Consider the following 17,896-nt stretch of genomic DNA (forward strand, 5'->3'; position numbering starts at 1 on the left):
GGTCCAAAATTTCGATGTCTAAATATTTTATCCATTTCTTGGACTACTACCCACACAATTGTTCAACATTTTTGCGATATTATGTTTTTCGTAGGCAAGTATGGTACAAAAGCCCTATCTATCGATACCCCCCCACAAATTTTTGAGCTTTAATCCAATACATATTTTTGTCGGTTCCAAAATTTTGAAAACCCTCTAAATACATACGTTTTTTTTGGGTAAAAAACTGTTCAATCCACACAGGCTGAGGCTATATCTCGACTGATACTGTTTTACTTGTTTCCTTACGGACGCAGCCCGTCTACTTGCTTCAACAACAGAAACCTTAAAAAACAGAGATAATCTGCTAAAGAGGTCCTGTTAATGGTATAGACGCGCAATGTCTCCACAGAACTCGGACCAACTTTGAAGGTTTGTATCTACAATTTTGAGGTAGTTAAGGACTTCATCTACCTCGGAACCATCGTAAATTCATCATGTACGAAGTAAGAAGAAGAATAGTATTGATATTTGGACTAAGCAAGCAGTTGCAAACCAATCTCACATGTCGTCAAACGAAGATCACTCTTTACGAAACACTGATACTACCCGGGCTAATGTATGGTTCTGAAGCAGAATAGGCAGTACTTCGGTGCACGTTTGAGAGAAAAATTGTTCGAAAGATCTACGGGCCAATCTGCTTTGAAGGTGAATATTGACGGCGCACAGTGGTTCAGAAAAGTTTTTTATTCCTGGTCATTTTCATATTTATTTTTTTGTTCTACAGATTACATAATCAGCATTAAAAATATTCGAATTAGGTCTAGTAGTTATGGAGGAATTCAAGATCAAAGTTAAAAAATAATTATTTCTTTATACAGAAATTTGCAAAAATGCCGTATTTTCCATAATTGCGAAAAAAATGGTCGTTTTTAGGAGCACGCCATGCCCACACCTTTCAATATTTTTGGTTTCCTTAGTTTCAATATGTTTACTATCGAAACACATATAAAAATTAACAATCGGTGACGGATCGCACCAGAAGTGGAGGTAGGGGATTAGCTTTCCTATTGCACCAGTCTGTCCAATACAGACCTATCTCGCTTGAGCCTGTCTCTAATGACCCGTACATGGAATGTATGGGGGTAGCAGTCAGGTGTGGAACTGCCGAGATAGAGTTGCTGAACGTATACATCCCGCCGAGAAATAGCTGTATCTCAGATTACGTGCCTAACATTAGCCCGCTTTTGGAAGGTCATAATCGTTTGCGCATCATGAGATGTGGCATTCGGCCCTCGGAAACGACCAGAGAGGTACAGAGCTGGCTGAGCAGATTGACAGCTCTACGTTTTGCACGGTCAATGAGGACGCCCCTACCAGAATTAGAGGAGAGTGTCACAGCCCGCCAGACATAACCATCGTGTCACCTACCGTCATTTCCCTTGGATCAGACCATCTCCCCATAATTGTCTCCATTAGCAGACCACCCGATTTCATTACCTTTGAACGCCGCACATTCGTCGATCATAAGAAAGCTGATTGGCCGGGTTTCAGAGAGTTCACCAATCACCGCTTCAGAGAACTGCCCAATCCTTCTGATGTACGGGTAGCGGAAAGGACGTTCCGAGACATCATCACTGCTGGAGCCGCTGGTCGAATACACGAAGTAAGAGCAAACTTCCCAGCAGAGGCGACGGGATTAGCAAATGAGCGTGATGAACTTCGTCGAACCAACCCCAATGACCCCAGAGTCAGGGAGCTGACACTGGAAGTTAACAGGCTGGTCGGCGAGCATAAGCGTAACAAGTGGTTAAATCATCTGAAGAGTTGCAACATTAGAGCCGGTATAGGTGAATTGTGGCCAACGGTTAAGTCACTCTCGAACCCTGGAAGAAGGGAAGATAGGACCTCAGTCACGTTTGGCGACGTTACGTTCACTGACCCGAAGAGGTGCGCAAGTTATTTCAATCGTCAGTTTGTCGAGCACCCCGAGAGTGACAGGGCGAAGAGAAGAGTATTACGTCGCATCAGATCTCTTCCTGCCGAGGAGGAACCACCACAGTTTACAATGGAAGATGTTGCCAATGCCATCAGGAACGCTAAATCATCCAAAGCGTTGGGCCCTGATGGAATCTCCATGGTAATGCTGAAGCAGCTGATGAGCCGTGATTGGAGTATATCACTAAAGTTCTCAACTTGTCGCTATCCATCCTCATTGTTCCCGAAGTCTGAAAAATGGGCAGGGTGGTCCCACTACGGAAGCCCGGCAAGGATGCCAGCAAAAGTGAATCGTACAAGCCGATTTCGCTTTTGTCGCCCGTAGCAAAGACCCTTGAGGCCTTAGTCCTCCCCAGTATCAGAAATAGCTATCAAGTTTCCGATCATCAGCATGGATTCCGTAAGCAGCACAGCACGATAACTGCGCTGCACGCCATTACCACACATATTTTTCAAGGACTCAACCAGAGACGGCCGTGCAATAGAACTGTGATGGTGGCGCTTGACTTATCAAAAGCCTTTGATACAGTCAGGCACTCCACGCTGTTTGAGGACATTGAGCAGACAACCCTCCGGCCAAGATTGAAACGTTGGATAGTCAATTATATGTGTGGCCGCCAGTCGTACGTGGAATTCAGGAACAAGAAGTCCAAACCCCGTAGAGTGAAACAGGGAGTACCCCTAGGTGGGGTGATATCTTCGGAACTGTTTAACCTCTACCTCTCCTGTATTCCGCCCCCTCAGACGGCATCGAGATCATAACGTATCCGGATGATTGCACGATCCTGGCGTCGGGTACCTATCCTGATGACATCTGGGTGAGACTGAACAACTATTTAACCGATCTTATCACCTTTTTCCATTCGAGGAATATGCAGATTTCCGCCACAAAATAAACAGCCACTCTGTTCACCACATGGACAGCGCAGTTTGAAAGAAAATTGAATGGTCGTGGTCGACGGTAGCAGAATTCCGACCACAAACTGCCCCAATATTTTAGGGGTCACATTCGACACTACTTTCACGTCGTGCGCGCACGCCACAGCTATCTGCGAGAAACTGAAAAGTAGGAACAAGGTCCTCTAGTCCCTAGCCGGCAGCACTTGGGGTGCAGATAATGAAACCTTGTTGACCACACATAACGCGATAGGTCGGTCTGCGGTAAGCTATGCGGCGCCAGTTTGGTCCCCGGGATTATGTGATACGAATTGGAAAAATATTCAAACCTGCCAGAATGCCGCCCTGAGAACAGCAACAGTGGACCAAGTCTTCAGTGGACCATCTACATGAGGAGGCAAAGATTCATCCAGTAAAGCAGCACAATGAGATGCATTCGTTGCAGTACATGCCATTGGCCATCCCAATTACCATCTGCTGGCTAGGCCCGACACATTCAGGCATATCAGGAAGGATATTCATGCTCTAGAGACGGAGGTCCAACAATATAGGAGAGAACCCCTAGATCAACAGGCATATCAAGCAGGTTGAAATAGTATTCACACGGATGCAGTTGCTAAGGCCATAAGCAAATATAGTGTAAATAAAGTCCTCGAAATACATCCCCCATCTATTGAAGCTGAGGAGCATCAGCTGCCACGACATACTAGAGTAGTTTTGGCTCAACTACGCTCGGGATATTGCAGTCGCCTAAATTCTTATTGGGCGGAAATCGACCGCGCCGTGCAAGACATCTGCCCAGTATGTGGCATGGGCCCGCACGACACATAACACCTTTTCAACAGCCCAGCCAAACCTACTCATCTTACTCCAGTGGATCTGTGGTTACATCCCATCGAAGCAGCCACTTTCCTGGAACTGGAGATAGACCCAGAGCCAGATTGAACAGAAGAACTAACATACAAACATAATAATAAACACTGTTACAACAACAACAACAAAAATTTGGGTTTTGGCCAGGAAAATCGATTCCTGAACCACGTATAAATCAGAAGCGGCACCGAACAACATCGGCATAGTTAAACGAATGTAATATTAAGTTGAAACTTTCAAGCTTAAAAAACACATACAACGTTTGAGTAAAGTTTTGCGTTGGGCGTTGACAAAAAACAACAACAACACGGCGACGCCGACACCAAAGTCCGGCGTTGATCTGTTTGCCGGCATATATTTCAAATGAATTTGAATTTTTCGGCATCATGCCCAACAGTGTAAAAACGGCCAAAACGACACAAAACTTTACCCAAACGTTGTATCTGTTTACAGCTTCAAAAATGATCAATCGATACCGCATTCAAAATAAAAAAAAACATATAAAACATATTTATTCTACTTCAACTCGCTTCAGATGAAAGCCTATAATTTTTATTATGCTTTTTTAACTAAATCTAATAAAATTTCATTTAAGCAACTATTAATGCTTAAATTATATTATGTACATAAATGCTAATGTTTAAAAGCTACATAACCTATATAAGTATTGGTTAAATACATACATTGTGTCTAAATTATATCAATGTGGAATGTTGTCATGCCTAGGCACTAAAAATAATAAAATTATTTTGATAAAAAGATTACAGATACATATTTAGAAACTTATAAAAGGTTTCATAAAATAATTTAGATAATTATACAAAATCGAAGGAATTTTGAAAACATGAGATTGAAAAATAAAAAAAAATAATCTGAGATTTTCTAAAGTTTCCTTCAGATTCTACTCAAAACCAAAAAATGACTATATTAAATTTCCTAAAAACTAAACTTTATATAAAATATCGACCTGAGATTTATTTCACTTGGACTTTGTTTGGGCATTCTTTGGAAATTTCACGAATGACGCGGCACAATAGTTCTCCACAAACAGCTTGGCGGGAACGACCAACAGTAACCACCTCCTCGTGGTTGGCTTCATCTTCACTGCTGTCATAACCGGTGGCACAGACATTCGTAATTAAACTAAAGGCAAAGACGGTTAAGTCACAATGACGGGCTGTGATTACTTCATGTACAGTACTCATGCCGACAGCATCAACACCCATGGTCCGTAACATTCTCAATTCGGCAACAGTTTCATAATTTGGTCCACCCAAACAGGTGTAGACTCCCTCATGCATTTCATTCTCAATGCCCATTTCCTTGCCAACTTGTTTGGCAATTTTTATCAAATGAGCATCGTAGGCATTGGTCATGGGTGGGAAACGTGGTCCAAAACGTGGATCATTTGGTCCTTGCAGAGGTGAATTGCCGGCAAAGCCCATAATATTGATGTGATCACGTACAAGCATAATATCGCCAACTTTGAATTTGCTGTTAAGACCACCAGCAGCATTGGTGGCCATGAGATAACGTACACCAACCAATTTCATGACACGCACTGGCATCGAACACTTGGCCAATGGATAACCTTCGTAGTAATGGAAACGTCCTTGCATAGCCATAACAGGCATATTTTCCAAATAGCCGAAAATCATGCGACCCACATGACCCTCAACCGTGGACACGGGGAAATTGGGAATATCCTCATATTCAAAGACTTTGGTGTCGGTAATCATGTCAGCAATGGAATTTAAGCCCGAACCGCAAATAATACCAATCACAGGGCGTATAGTTGTGCGATCCAATAGATAATCGGCAATGTCTTTAATGACCTCATAGGAATAACTGGAAAGAAAATAAAGAACAACAAAGTTGTAAAGTTAGTAAACAGAAACAAAAATATTTCAAGTTCGAAATATTTCAAATTCATGGACAGATAAAACAACAAAAACATTTATAAGACAATACAAATAAACCCACTGGACAGACTTCCTGGAAATGTTATATGTTTGTTATCTATCTATTAGGGGGACTAGTACAGTTATTTGTATTCAAGAACATTGTGTAATGCAAAAAGGTTGATAAAACACTTTTTCTCTTCCTCAGAACCAGAATGAGTAGAATAAGAGAGTATAGTTAATTGTACAAGTATATTATCTATAATTATCGTAGAAATTTATTAGCAGAAATTGCCGGCAATTAAACAGGTGTTACACCTCCCAATATTTGAATGTAAGTCAAAACCTTGTTGATGTGTTGTATTTTATTCTAATCGTTAGCAATTGAACTGTGGTACCTTTAATTATTACGCCATTTATCATTATTGCTAATTGTAAAAAAAAACAATTAAGAACTATTTAGTAGTTCATTCGTGTTAGTGTAGTTCAAAATCACATACATATGTATGTTCAATAATGATTCAACTACCCAGCACAAACCATTACAAAATAATGTAAACAAGCTACTTTCTGCACTACAAGTTGGCTAAAAATAGTTGGTTATTTCTTTAAAAATTTTTAAGGCAACATTATTTTTTTTACTCATTACTTTGTAAAGAGTACGGTGGAATAGAGGGATATGACAGACAAGAGTTGTGGAAAAACATTTTAAAATTTGTAGGTTATAGTAGGTGATTTCCACGCCTATTTCGATGGGGACGTGACCAGTAAGGAAAGGTTTAAACTTTAAAGCCTGTCGTGTGTGGTACGCCAAATACCTCAAATCAGCCGAAAATGTACATCGTTGCTATATCCAAATCTGAACCGATTTCAATATATTTTGGCAAACTTTTTTCTATTCCGAATTCCGTCACCCATTTCAAATTTCAAAAAAATGGTCTTCCCCAATTTGGTGTGATTGGGCGACCTGTACGTTGCGAACAGACGGACCGACATGCTTAAATCAACTCAGAAAGTTATTCTATCCCCCTGTTTTTATACCCTCAGCATTTATGCTAACGAGGGTATATACACTTTCATACGGGCAAGTATGTTTGGACGAAATCCGTTTCAGACAATTTGGAGTCGATTTAGCAACGTCCGTCCGTCTGTCCCTCTGTCTGGCTGGCTTTTGCGCACGATAACTCTCGAACGGATGAACCGATTTGATCCAATATTTGGCTTTCGTAATATTTTGTCCAAACTAAGTTTAAGTTCGAAGATGGGTTATAACGGTCCACTCCTTCCGGTACCTCCCCTTGAACGGAGTAACCGATTTAGTCCATGCTGTGCACATCCTGAAATTTCTACTAGACTTACATGAGGTTCCAATATGGACTTAATCACTCCACTCCTTCGGGTATCTCCCACACAAAATTTCGGAAAGTTCATTTTAGGACCTGTTCTAGAATCGATTTGATTTTTGTTGTAGCAACTTGTATTCACTGCCCCCCATACGACGCTATAAGTTTCATCAGGGGCAAGTCCATACTTCCTGAGAAAATAGCCTGAAAGAACCAAAAACCCCTATGACAGCGTGAGTAGTGGTTGAAGCGTAAGATAACTCTCGAACGGATCTGTCGATTCGGTCCAGCATTTGGGCTTCGTAATTTTTTGTCCAAAATTAGTTTAAGTTCGAAGATAAGTCATATCGGTCCACTCCTGCAGGTACCTCCCCCACAAAAGTTCAAAAATGTTCGGAAAAATTGTGCGCACGATAACTCATGAAGGTAGTGACCGATTTGGTCCATACTTTACACATCCTAATATATCTACCAGGTTTAGATCAGGTTCGAATACGGACTATATTTGTCAACTCCTTCGGGTACCTCCCACACAAAATTTGGGATAAGTTCACTTTAAGATCTGCTCTCGAATCACTTTGATTATTGTTGAAGCAACTTGTATTCGCTGCCTCAATTACGACAGTAAAAGTATTTTCAGGGGCAAGTCCATACATCTTGAGAAAACATCCCGAAAGTTGTTAAAACCCCCTATGGCACCATATGGAATGGCTGGAGAGCTGGAACCGAATACTGCATTCGTCCAAACTTTGGATATTATAATATATAATATTTGGATATTATAATATTTCTTCGAATATTAGATGAAATTCGAAGGTGGTGGTACCTCCCCCACAAAAGTTCGAAAATATTCGTTAAAATTGTACGCGCGATTTCTCATAGACGTTGCTACCGATTTGGTCCAAACTTTGGATCTCTAAATAGTGTCGAAACTTAGTTTATGTTCAAATTTGGGACCTATCTGTCCAATCCTTGTGGTACCACCCACACAAATGTTCAACATTTTTGTATGGTTAAGGGTATGTTCAAGGATCCTTTGGACATTTTTACCGAAGGTTTTCGTAGTGGTCCTGCGATATTATGTTTTTCGTAAGCTAGTGTGATAAAAAAGCCCTATCTAACGTTATCCCCGCAAATGTTTGAGCTTTAATCCTATCCATACTTTGGTCGGTTCATACGTCCAACATTTTGAAAACCCCCCTAAATACATAAGTTTTTTTTTTTGGGAAAAAAGTATTTCAATCCACACAGGCTGAGGGTATATGTATCTCTATCGGCAAAGCCGACTGATACTTTTTTACTTGTTGTAACTAATTTTTCTTCGTTCGTTAAATACGCGGGTTCAATTCCCAGACCCAGGCTACAACACATTTTCAATGGAGGTAAAATACCCCTCAGTGTAATGTTAGCGACATTTCCTGAGTATTTCAGTCATGTAAAAATTCTCTACAAATGGTGTCTTAAGACACGCCGCACAATGGTTCAAAAATCGAACTTCCTGGCCACAATGTGTTGTAGGGTATAGAAAGGTAACTTAAGTTATTAAGTTACGAACATTTTTGCGGAAATTAAAGACAACGAAATGTTTTATACCCTCTGCCTTAAGACTAAAGAGGTTCTACATACATATATGTATACACTTTGATGATGTTTTTTTTATTATTTAATTGTTCCACAAACATCCGAGAAGGGACAAGGAAGACTTCCCTCATATCAATGAGTGCACCCCGATTCATGTTAGCTCAATGTTATGGGACCTACAGTTTATCGCCAAATCCGAACGACGTGTCCTCAAACACCACTTGTAGAGAAGTTTTACATGTTTGGACGAAATTCGTTTTAGACAATTCGGAGTAGATTTAGCCATGTCCCTCCGTCTGTCTGTCTGGTTGGTGCGCACGATAACACTCGAACGCATCAACCGATACGAACGAAATTTTGCACTTCGTAATATTTTGGCCAATTGGCCAAACATAGATCAAGTTTGAATATGGGCCATATCGGTCCACTCTCTCTCGGATACCTCCCCCAAAAAAGTTCTAAATTGTTCGCAAAAATGTTGCTCTTGATAATTCTTTAATAGATCCATACTTTGCATATCGTAATATTTCTACCAGGCATAGATCAGATTCGAATATGGATTATATCGGTCTATTACTTCGGGTAATTCTTTTGCAACCAGTTGTTCTCGTGGCCCATTTTTCTACGGTACACGTTTTTTTAGGGAAATGGCTCGAAAGCTGTAAAGTACCCCTACGACCACCATGTATAGCGGCTTGGGTTGCAGGACTACCACATACTGCGTTGGTCAAACTTTGCATATGGAATTATATCTACGAATCTTAGATAAAGTTCGAAGATGGTGCATTTAGGTCCACTGCTTCCGCTTTGAGGATAGTCTTGAAATATCCAACTAAGGCGGTCCTTGTAGTCCTGATTAAAACGGTATATTGTTCCATGAGCATGTCCATGCACCCTGATATAATGTCCGGAAAGCTCTAATAAATAGAGAGCGGAATTTTATTCAACTCCTATTTTTGGTCTGATTCATGTCAAATTATGGGACTGGGCACATTTTTGGCTTCTGATTAAATTCCAATCGAAACATATGCAAAATTATGCAAAATGCATAAAATAATATTTGCATATGCAAAATTTATGCAGTTTACATATTTTCTTATGAAACAAATATTTCAATAATAGGTACAAAAATGTTTGTGTGTAAAATTTTTTTGTTTAAAATTCTCCACAACCATCAAAATACCGAAAATCGGGAGGTACCGTTATATGGGGGCTATATGAAGACGTGGGCCTATACCGACAAATTTCAGATGGATTTTTTTATACCCTCATGGAAGACTTTTTACCGAATTTCAGCCATTTCGGAGTGGTCTTGAAGCCACGACTTTCAAAACACCGAAAATCGGGGGTACCATTCTATGGGGGCTATATGAAGACGTGGAGCTACACCGACAAATTTCAAGTGACTTAATACCAAATTTGATCCATTTCAGAGGGATGTTGAGGCCACAACAATCAAAATACCTGAAATCGGGATGTATCGTTCTGTGCGGGCTATATGAAGACGTGGACCTCTACCGACAAGTGGAAAGTTGTATATCCCTAACGAAGACTTAATACCAAATGTCAGCCATTTCGGTGGGATACTGAGGGCATAACCTTCAAAATAACCAAAATCGGGAAGTACTGTAGTATGGGGGTTATATGAAGACGTGGACCTGTACCCATAAATTTCAGGTGTAAAGTTTTACACCCCAAACGAAGACTTAATACCATATTTCAGACATTTCGGTGGGATACTTAGGCCACATATCCTTGAATATGGTTTTGCTTATCGTCACCATAAATGCTCGAAGACGTAACCCACAAAACCAAAACTTTACAGGAGAAGAAAAGAACGTTATAATATTAAAAACTGTTTTATGGAATATTAACCTTATGAAGGCGAGTATATGAAGATATTATCGATCATATACGATGGGGAATAAGTAGTGAAACCAAAACCGCTGAAGTGCTTAGTTTTGAGATCCTCCATTACAACAAAATCTGTAATATTATCCCATTTTTCGAAATGCCATTTCTTGAATAGGATCGTTATTTTTGAACGAAGAAGCTTGAAATTTTACCAGAGCATGTATTTTAGCTTTATGTATCAGATTACGTCAAAAAACGAATTTCGATTTTCATGTCGGTTACGTTTTCGGGCATTTATGGTGACGATATGCTCATTTTATGCAAACATGTCAAAATATGCGAGGTATGCAAAGTATGCAAAAGTGTCTGGGCCTTGTTCGTTTTATTTTGTGATAAAACGAGTTTCTGTCTAATCAGATTTTCTCTACGACCATCCTAACCATATATAAGCATACGGTGATCAACTAAAATGGCTGGTGGACACGATAACTATCGAATGGAGTGACTGACATTGGTCTAAACTTTGCGCATTGTAATATTTCTTTGTTACTTGAATACAGTTAGAAGATGGACAGTAGTGAACAAGTATCACTCGTACAAAATTTTCGCTTAAGTGCACATTAACAGCTTTTCGAAGATCGTTTTGAAATTTGTACCGAATATAGTCCACGATATAATGTTATTCGTGGGCCAGTTCATCATACATCCTTACATGACGGTTCGAAAGCTCTAAGAAATCCTAAAGTGATCAACTAAAATGACTGGCGGGCATAATGACTATCCAAAGCAGTGACTCCTAATCTTAGATCAAGTTCCAAATTGGTTTAGATACGCTAATTCCTTCAGGTACTTCTTCCAGAAACGATCAAGAATTTTGCAATTGCATACAGTTTATGGTCACTTCTGGGATCGTGTGATCAAGACTATAACAATAGAGATATGGACCCCGAAATGTCCAATAGAGTACCGTTTTGATCCTACCTTTGTACATCGTAATATTTCTCTCAAATTTGATTTTGATTCTCCTTTGTTATTTTGCAATTTGACTCCAATATTTGAAGTATCCCATACACTGTGGGCATGCACGACAGCATTTGTAATAGTATTGGTAAATGTGGAAGTTTTTGTCAATGTATGTGTGAGTATTTTAAGCAGGATTGAAATCAACATAGTTTTGATTTTGTAAATGAACCCCTTTCAATGCGATGAATTTTGTTTATATTCCAAGTTACCACCAAACAATTAAAAAAAAAAAAACAACAAACATTATTTGTGAGGAAATTAAATAAAAATTGGAAAACTTCAACCCAAAATCGAGTTTTGGAGGAAAATTCATCATTTTATGAATATGGATTGAAGGTATGCCACACACTATTCAATCACACACGTACACAAGGGTTCATCGGTAGCTGTCCTGCATGCCCATAGTGTATGGACGGCATTATTTATTGAAAAAAAAAAAAAAATAATAATAAAAAGCGATTTAAAAAATATCAACATCACTTACTTTTCGCATAGTTCCGCTTCGATTTTGTTTGAATTTATGGGTACATGGGTTTTTATGATTTTTCTGTAAAATTGACGCATAACAATCATTGCAATATTTTTACAAGTATTTGTATGTATTTGTATTTGTATTTGTTTTGTGTTGTAAATGATGGATATTTGTTGTTGACAAATTTTTAACCATAGGCACTAAGCATGGCATTCCGTTTTATTTGTTTTTTTTTTATTTTTTTGTTAAAAAAGCATTAAACAGCCATTAAAAATATGTTAAGTAATATCTTACAATGTAACAGCATTTCATTCATTTACCATTACCAGCGGATTATAGAAAATTTTTAATCGATTTCGTTCTAACTTCACGCCTATTAATATTCTTTCCCATTTCGAAGATGACTCATATAAGGTCCACTACATCGGATACCTCCCCCACAAAAGTTACATTTTTCGCTAACATGGTGTACACTATAACCGTATTTTTTTAAACGTAACCGAATATTTTTTTTTCTTGACCAACTAAAATGTTTGATGACCACAATAACTTACGAAGTGATTACCCTCTATGGCCGCAACTTGGCATTTAAAGTTCCCAGAAGGTCTTTATCGGACAATTCCCTTCTGTACTTCCCTGACGAAAGTTCAAAATTTTTTGATATATATATTTTCGTGGTCTATCCTTCTTGATATAATAACCCAAAACCTCTAAATCCAAGACACATTGCTTCAAGCATCAACTGCCTAAATATTCAATACTTTTGAGCGGTAATCCACTTTTTGAATAACACTGTACAACACAAAAAATAATTACAAGATACATAATTTGGCCAGATTATGAAAGAGGACCGAAAAAAAGACAAGTGTATCGGCGTTTTGAAAGTTTACAACGGGAAGTAACCTAAATAGGCGTGGCAAGTTCCGCCCATTTCTACAGGTTTTAAAATATTCGACATCAGATTCCTTGAAATCTTTGCATTTTGGGTATAAAGTGTCTTTGGCAATATTACTGACAACAATGCGGGGTATCATTTTATGGAAAAATTAACCCTCATGCGAGTCACTAAACGGGTCTTTTTGGTCGACAATTACAATATATATCAAGAAAATATACACATCAAATTTGCCAACAATACGACCAAATATTTTTTGAATAAATTTGTTTTGTCCTTTTATGAGTTGATGTATGAAAGTAGGGAATGGAAGATACCAAGGAACGGTCCTGACCGGTTTTAACATGGCAAAGCCCAGGATTTATTTTGGTCCCTCTTTCATCTCAAGTGGACAGTGACCTCCCCGTGGTGTCACCTGGGGAACTGACTTTAACACCCGTTAAAGGTAGTAAGCTAACATGTCCCGCGCGTTCACCCATAAGAACGTTAAAAAACTTGGGTTTGGGCGTCGGGTTAGTAACCATCCCCTAGAAAAAACAGCCTACTATGAAACAACGAAAGAAAAGAAAAACAAACCCCTCTAAAGTTGACGAACCCCGCAAACGTTTTAAGGACCATGATCTGCGGATCTGCACCTGGAATGTTCGCACTCTTTATAGAGAAGGTGCAGTCTTCGCATTGGCAGACGTACTTGTAAAGTACAAGGCCGATATTACTGCCATACAGGAAATATGATGGATTGGGAAAGGCGTCACAACAACACCTAAAGGTGACACACTGTATTATAGCTGCCGTGACGTAAAGCATGAGTTTGGTTGCGGATTCGTAGTTAGTCGGAGACTAAAACATCTGGTATCCAACTTCACCCCAGTGAATGAAAGACTTGCTGCAATTCGAATAAAGCAAAATTCTTCAACATCAGCTTTATTTGCGCTCATGCTCCCACTGAAGAAAAGGACGAACAGACCAAAGATATATTTTAGGAGCGCTTAGACCGTTGCCCTGCCTATGACATTAAAATCATTCTAGGCGATTTTAATGTCAAAATTGAAAAGGAGAATATCTTTGGCCCAACAGTCGGGAAATTCAGTCTCCACAGTGAAACATCTGACAATGGTATGAGGCTGTTAGACTTTGCAGCTGCAAGAAACATGGTAGTTAGCAGTACCAGATTTAATCATCTCGATATTCATAAGGGCACCTCGCTGTCTCCAGATCAAAGAACAAGTAATCAAATTGATCATGTTGTGATAGATGGAAGACATTCATCAAACGTTTTGGATGTACGATGGCGTTCCGAGGCGCAAACACAACAGATAGCCACAGCATATTCCACTCAACTAGCCCAATTGCTTAATGCGAGCACTCCTTGTCCCGATAACATAACAACACAATGGCAAAATATTGCCCACTCCATGCAAACAGCCGCAAATCCATACTTGGATTCCAGAGACCTCCACAAAGGAATTCATGGTATGACCAGGAGTGTCGTGCTGCTACCGAAGAGAAAAATGCGGCATATAGATCTACTTTACAATCAGTAGCAAAGCGTAGCGCACGAGAGAGATATCGGGAGAAAAGGAGAGAAGAGACACGTCTTTTCCGCAAGAAAAAGAGAGAAATGGAAAAGCGGGAGTGTGAAAAAATCGAGATGTACAGGAGCCAGAATGAAGTCCGAAAATTCTACCAAAGAGTGAAACATCAAACAGATGGCTTTGGTACAGGCACATTATCCTGTAGAGACCAGCAAGGTAATCTGGTAACAGATACATATAGCGTGCTCAGGATATGGAAGGAACATTTCTCCAATCTGCTGGTATCCAATAGTAGCGAATACGATGATACCACAGATCCAATCCCAGAAGATGGTATAGAATGTATACCGCCCGACCAAGATGAGGTAAAAACAGCAATCAACCGGCTGAAGAATAATAAAGCAGAAGGAGCCGATGGCTTACCAGCCGAGCTGTTCAAAACCGGAGGCGACACGCTGATAAGGTGTATGCATCAGCTAGTTAGCACCATCTGGCAGGAAGAACGCGTACCCGACGATTGGAACCTGAGCATCCTATGTCCCGTCCACAAGAAAGGAGATAAGACTGTATGCTCAAACTATAGGGGCATAAGTCTTCTCCCTATTGCCTATAAGATAGTGTCAGTGATATTGTGCGAACGACTGAAGCCAATGGTCAACGAAATAGTTGGACCATACCAATGTGGCTTTAGACCTGGCAAGTCTACCATTGATCGGATATTTACCCTGCGGCAAATCCTGGAGAAGACCCAAGAGATGCAGATCGACACATATCACCTTTTTGTCGACAGTCCCCTCCGATCAAAGGTATTCCATGCAATGTCTGAATTTGGTATCCCCGCAAAATTCATTCGTCTTTGTAAGATGACTTTAACTGATACTAGGTCCTCAGTTAAAATTGGAAAGAACCTCACCGAACAGTTCAGTACCACAAGAGATTTCAGACAAGGAGACAGCCTTTCGTGTGACCTATTCAACATTTTGCTGGAAAAGGTAATACGAGATGCAAATGTCAAAAGAAATGGCACAATTTACACCAATAGCCACATGTTACTTGCCTATGCTGATGACATAGACATCATGGGACGATCAGTAAAGAAAGTTACTGATACCTTTAGGAAGGTAGAAGCAGAATCTGCGAAAGTGGGTCTGGCGGTAAACGGCGAAAAGACCAAATTGATGGTGTCGACGCTCAAAGCGTCCATAGAGCTCGGACCAACTGTGGAAGTTGGTACCTATAATTTTGAGGTAGTTAAAGACTTTGTCTACCTCGGCACTGCCATAAACATAACAAACAACATCAGTTGTGAAATAAGAAGAAGAATTGTATTGGCCAACAGATGCTACTATGGTTTAAGTAAGCAATTTAAAAACAAAGCCACATCTCGTCAAACAAAAATAACACTATACAAAACGCTGATACTACCCGTGCTAATGTGTGGCTCCGAAGCATGGGTACTTGCGCAAGCAGATAAGGCAGTGCTTGGTGTGTTTGAGAGGAAAATTCTTCGAAAGATCTACGGGCCTATTTGCTTTGACGGTGAATATCGACGTCGTATGAACCACGAGCTATATCAGCTATACAATGACATGAATATAGTTAAACGTATCGAGATGCAACGATTGCGTTGGCTAGGCCATATCATAAGAATGAGCGATGATGAACCAGCTAAAAAGGCGTGTGAATACATGCCACATGGCGGTGCACTCAGAATCGGCAGGCCTAAGTTTCGATGGAGCATACAAGTGAATGAAGAAATGAAAAGGCGCGGTATTCCAAAAAGTCAAGCGAAAAACAGAGGGGAATGGAGATCTTTTCTTAGTTTGGTCTATGGAACAAATGTTCTGTAATGGGCCAACTAACTAAGTAAGTAAGTATGAAAGTAACATGAAATTTAGTTTTAGACGAAATGTGTTAAAAGAAGAAACTAGATATCTATGTAAAATTCTTTGTTAAGAAAATGACGTTACCGCAGATAACGAAAATGTGAATAAAAACGGTAGAGTATGGTCCTAAATCATATATAAAAAGCGAAAGCTTCTGAAGATATTAAATATTATAGCTAAAACTTTCTTTTGTTCAGAGACTCATAATGAAATTTGATTTGGTACATTTCTCCTTTTGACACAATCGCCAAAAAGTGAAGTATTTTAGGAGATACTGACTCAGTATAGAATAAATTTTAATTAAGAGTCTAAAAGATTAACAAATAATTTCTACCTATAATATCTAATTTTGTTACGTCATTTTCTTAATAAAGTATTTTACATAGATATCTAGTTTGTTCTGGGACTTACAGTGAAATTTTGTGTAGAATATTTCTTCTTTTAACACCTTTCGTCTAAAACTAAATTTCATGTTACTTTCATACATCAACTCGAAAAAAGGACAAAACAAATTTTTTCAAAAAATATTTGGGTGTTTTGTTGGCTAATTTGATGTGCATATCGTCTGCTCCGTCGGAAAAGGTCGTAAGTCCACTTTTTTTGGAAATCGCGTTTTTGTTACAGGATGATAGTACAAGTCAAAACACGTCGTATGATATAAAGAAAATGGTAGTATGTCGCGTTTTTCTATATGTTTTGCCCTTGTCGGAAAAGGTCGTAAGTCCACAAAACGTACAAATTTGAGTACGAAAAGGTCGTAAGTCCACAGGAAAATTTATACTTGAAAAGAATACTACAGCTAATGTAGTTCAGATATAAAGTTTAACGTCATCCATGGTTGGGGAACAATGTAAAGAACTAGCCTACACCTTTGGAAGATAATCGGATGATATTTGGCGGAGCCTGTCGACCAAACTTTTGAACAAAAATGTGATAATTTCTATATTGCAACGAAAATTTACATTTGAAATCTATTTTCCCCTATAAGCGAACTGATTATGAAAGATGGACTTCTGGCCTTTTCTTTGATACAAATTGGGATGCTGTATGTGTTTAAATACCTCATATATTGAAAAATTTGTTAAAAAAATCAAAATTGTTACTGTCGTATATCTTACTTAACTTTATCAACTGGTAATTTGTGGTTTTTCTAGGGTCATTTATTCACATAACAAGATTAGTTTGTATTCTGAATTCAATAAAGTAATACCTTCTAACGGACGGGTAAGTGCCATGTTTATATTATTAAATGATTCTAAAATAATAATTGATTGAAATGTTATTAAACTAAGAAGGCATCATGATTTTTGCTAACAAAGAGCAGTATAAATATGGAATGGAATTAGACTATGGTGTCATGGGTCTACTTCCCTATGGTTTTCACGGTGATTCTGAAAGCTCTGATGATAAACTTCCTAAACGCAGGAAGACGTTACATGCTGAAGATTCTACATGGTTTGCAGACAAAAACAAAAGATGCAGTGAGTTGGGGCAGAAATACTTGGGAAGTCAAAAAAGAAAATTTTGGAACTACAATGTAGCTAAGAAACCACGTACATTAACGGAATTAATCATGAAATTTAATTGAAGGAGAAGGTCGTAAGGCAAAAATACAAGGTCGTAAGTACAACGTGTCATGTTTTATATTAAATATTAGCC

At 39.0% G+C, this 17,896-nt stretch overlaps 1 protein-coding gene across 3 annotated transcripts in view; it reads right to left on the reverse strand.

Moving 5' to 3' along the window:
• Positions 1–4,257: 4,257 nt before the first annotated feature.
• LOC141402115 (purine nucleoside phosphorylase) overlaps positions 4,258–17,896 on the reverse strand; it is a 37,028-nt gene continuing 23,389 nt past the window's right edge. For 2 of the 3 annotated variants that reach the window (XM_073982795.1, XM_073982796.1), the window contains one exon: positions 4,258–5,595. In XM_073982795.1, coding sequence (XP_073838896.1) covers positions 4,722–5,595 — 874 coding nt within the window. In that variant the 3' untranslated portion in view covers positions 4,258–4,721. Of the gene's footprint in view, positions 5,596–11,933; positions 11,997–17,896 lie in introns of all 3 variants that reach the window. The other variant, XM_073982794.1, reaches the window with a different exon arrangement.

Source organism: Musca autumnalis, unplaced genomic scaffold, assembly GCF_047663935.1.
Source record: "Musca autumnalis isolate F117 unplaced genomic scaffold, ASM4766393v1 scaffold_4, whole genome shotgun sequence".
In the NCBI taxonomy this organism is placed as follows: Eukaryota; Metazoa; Arthropoda; class Insecta; order Diptera; family Muscidae; genus Musca; species Musca autumnalis.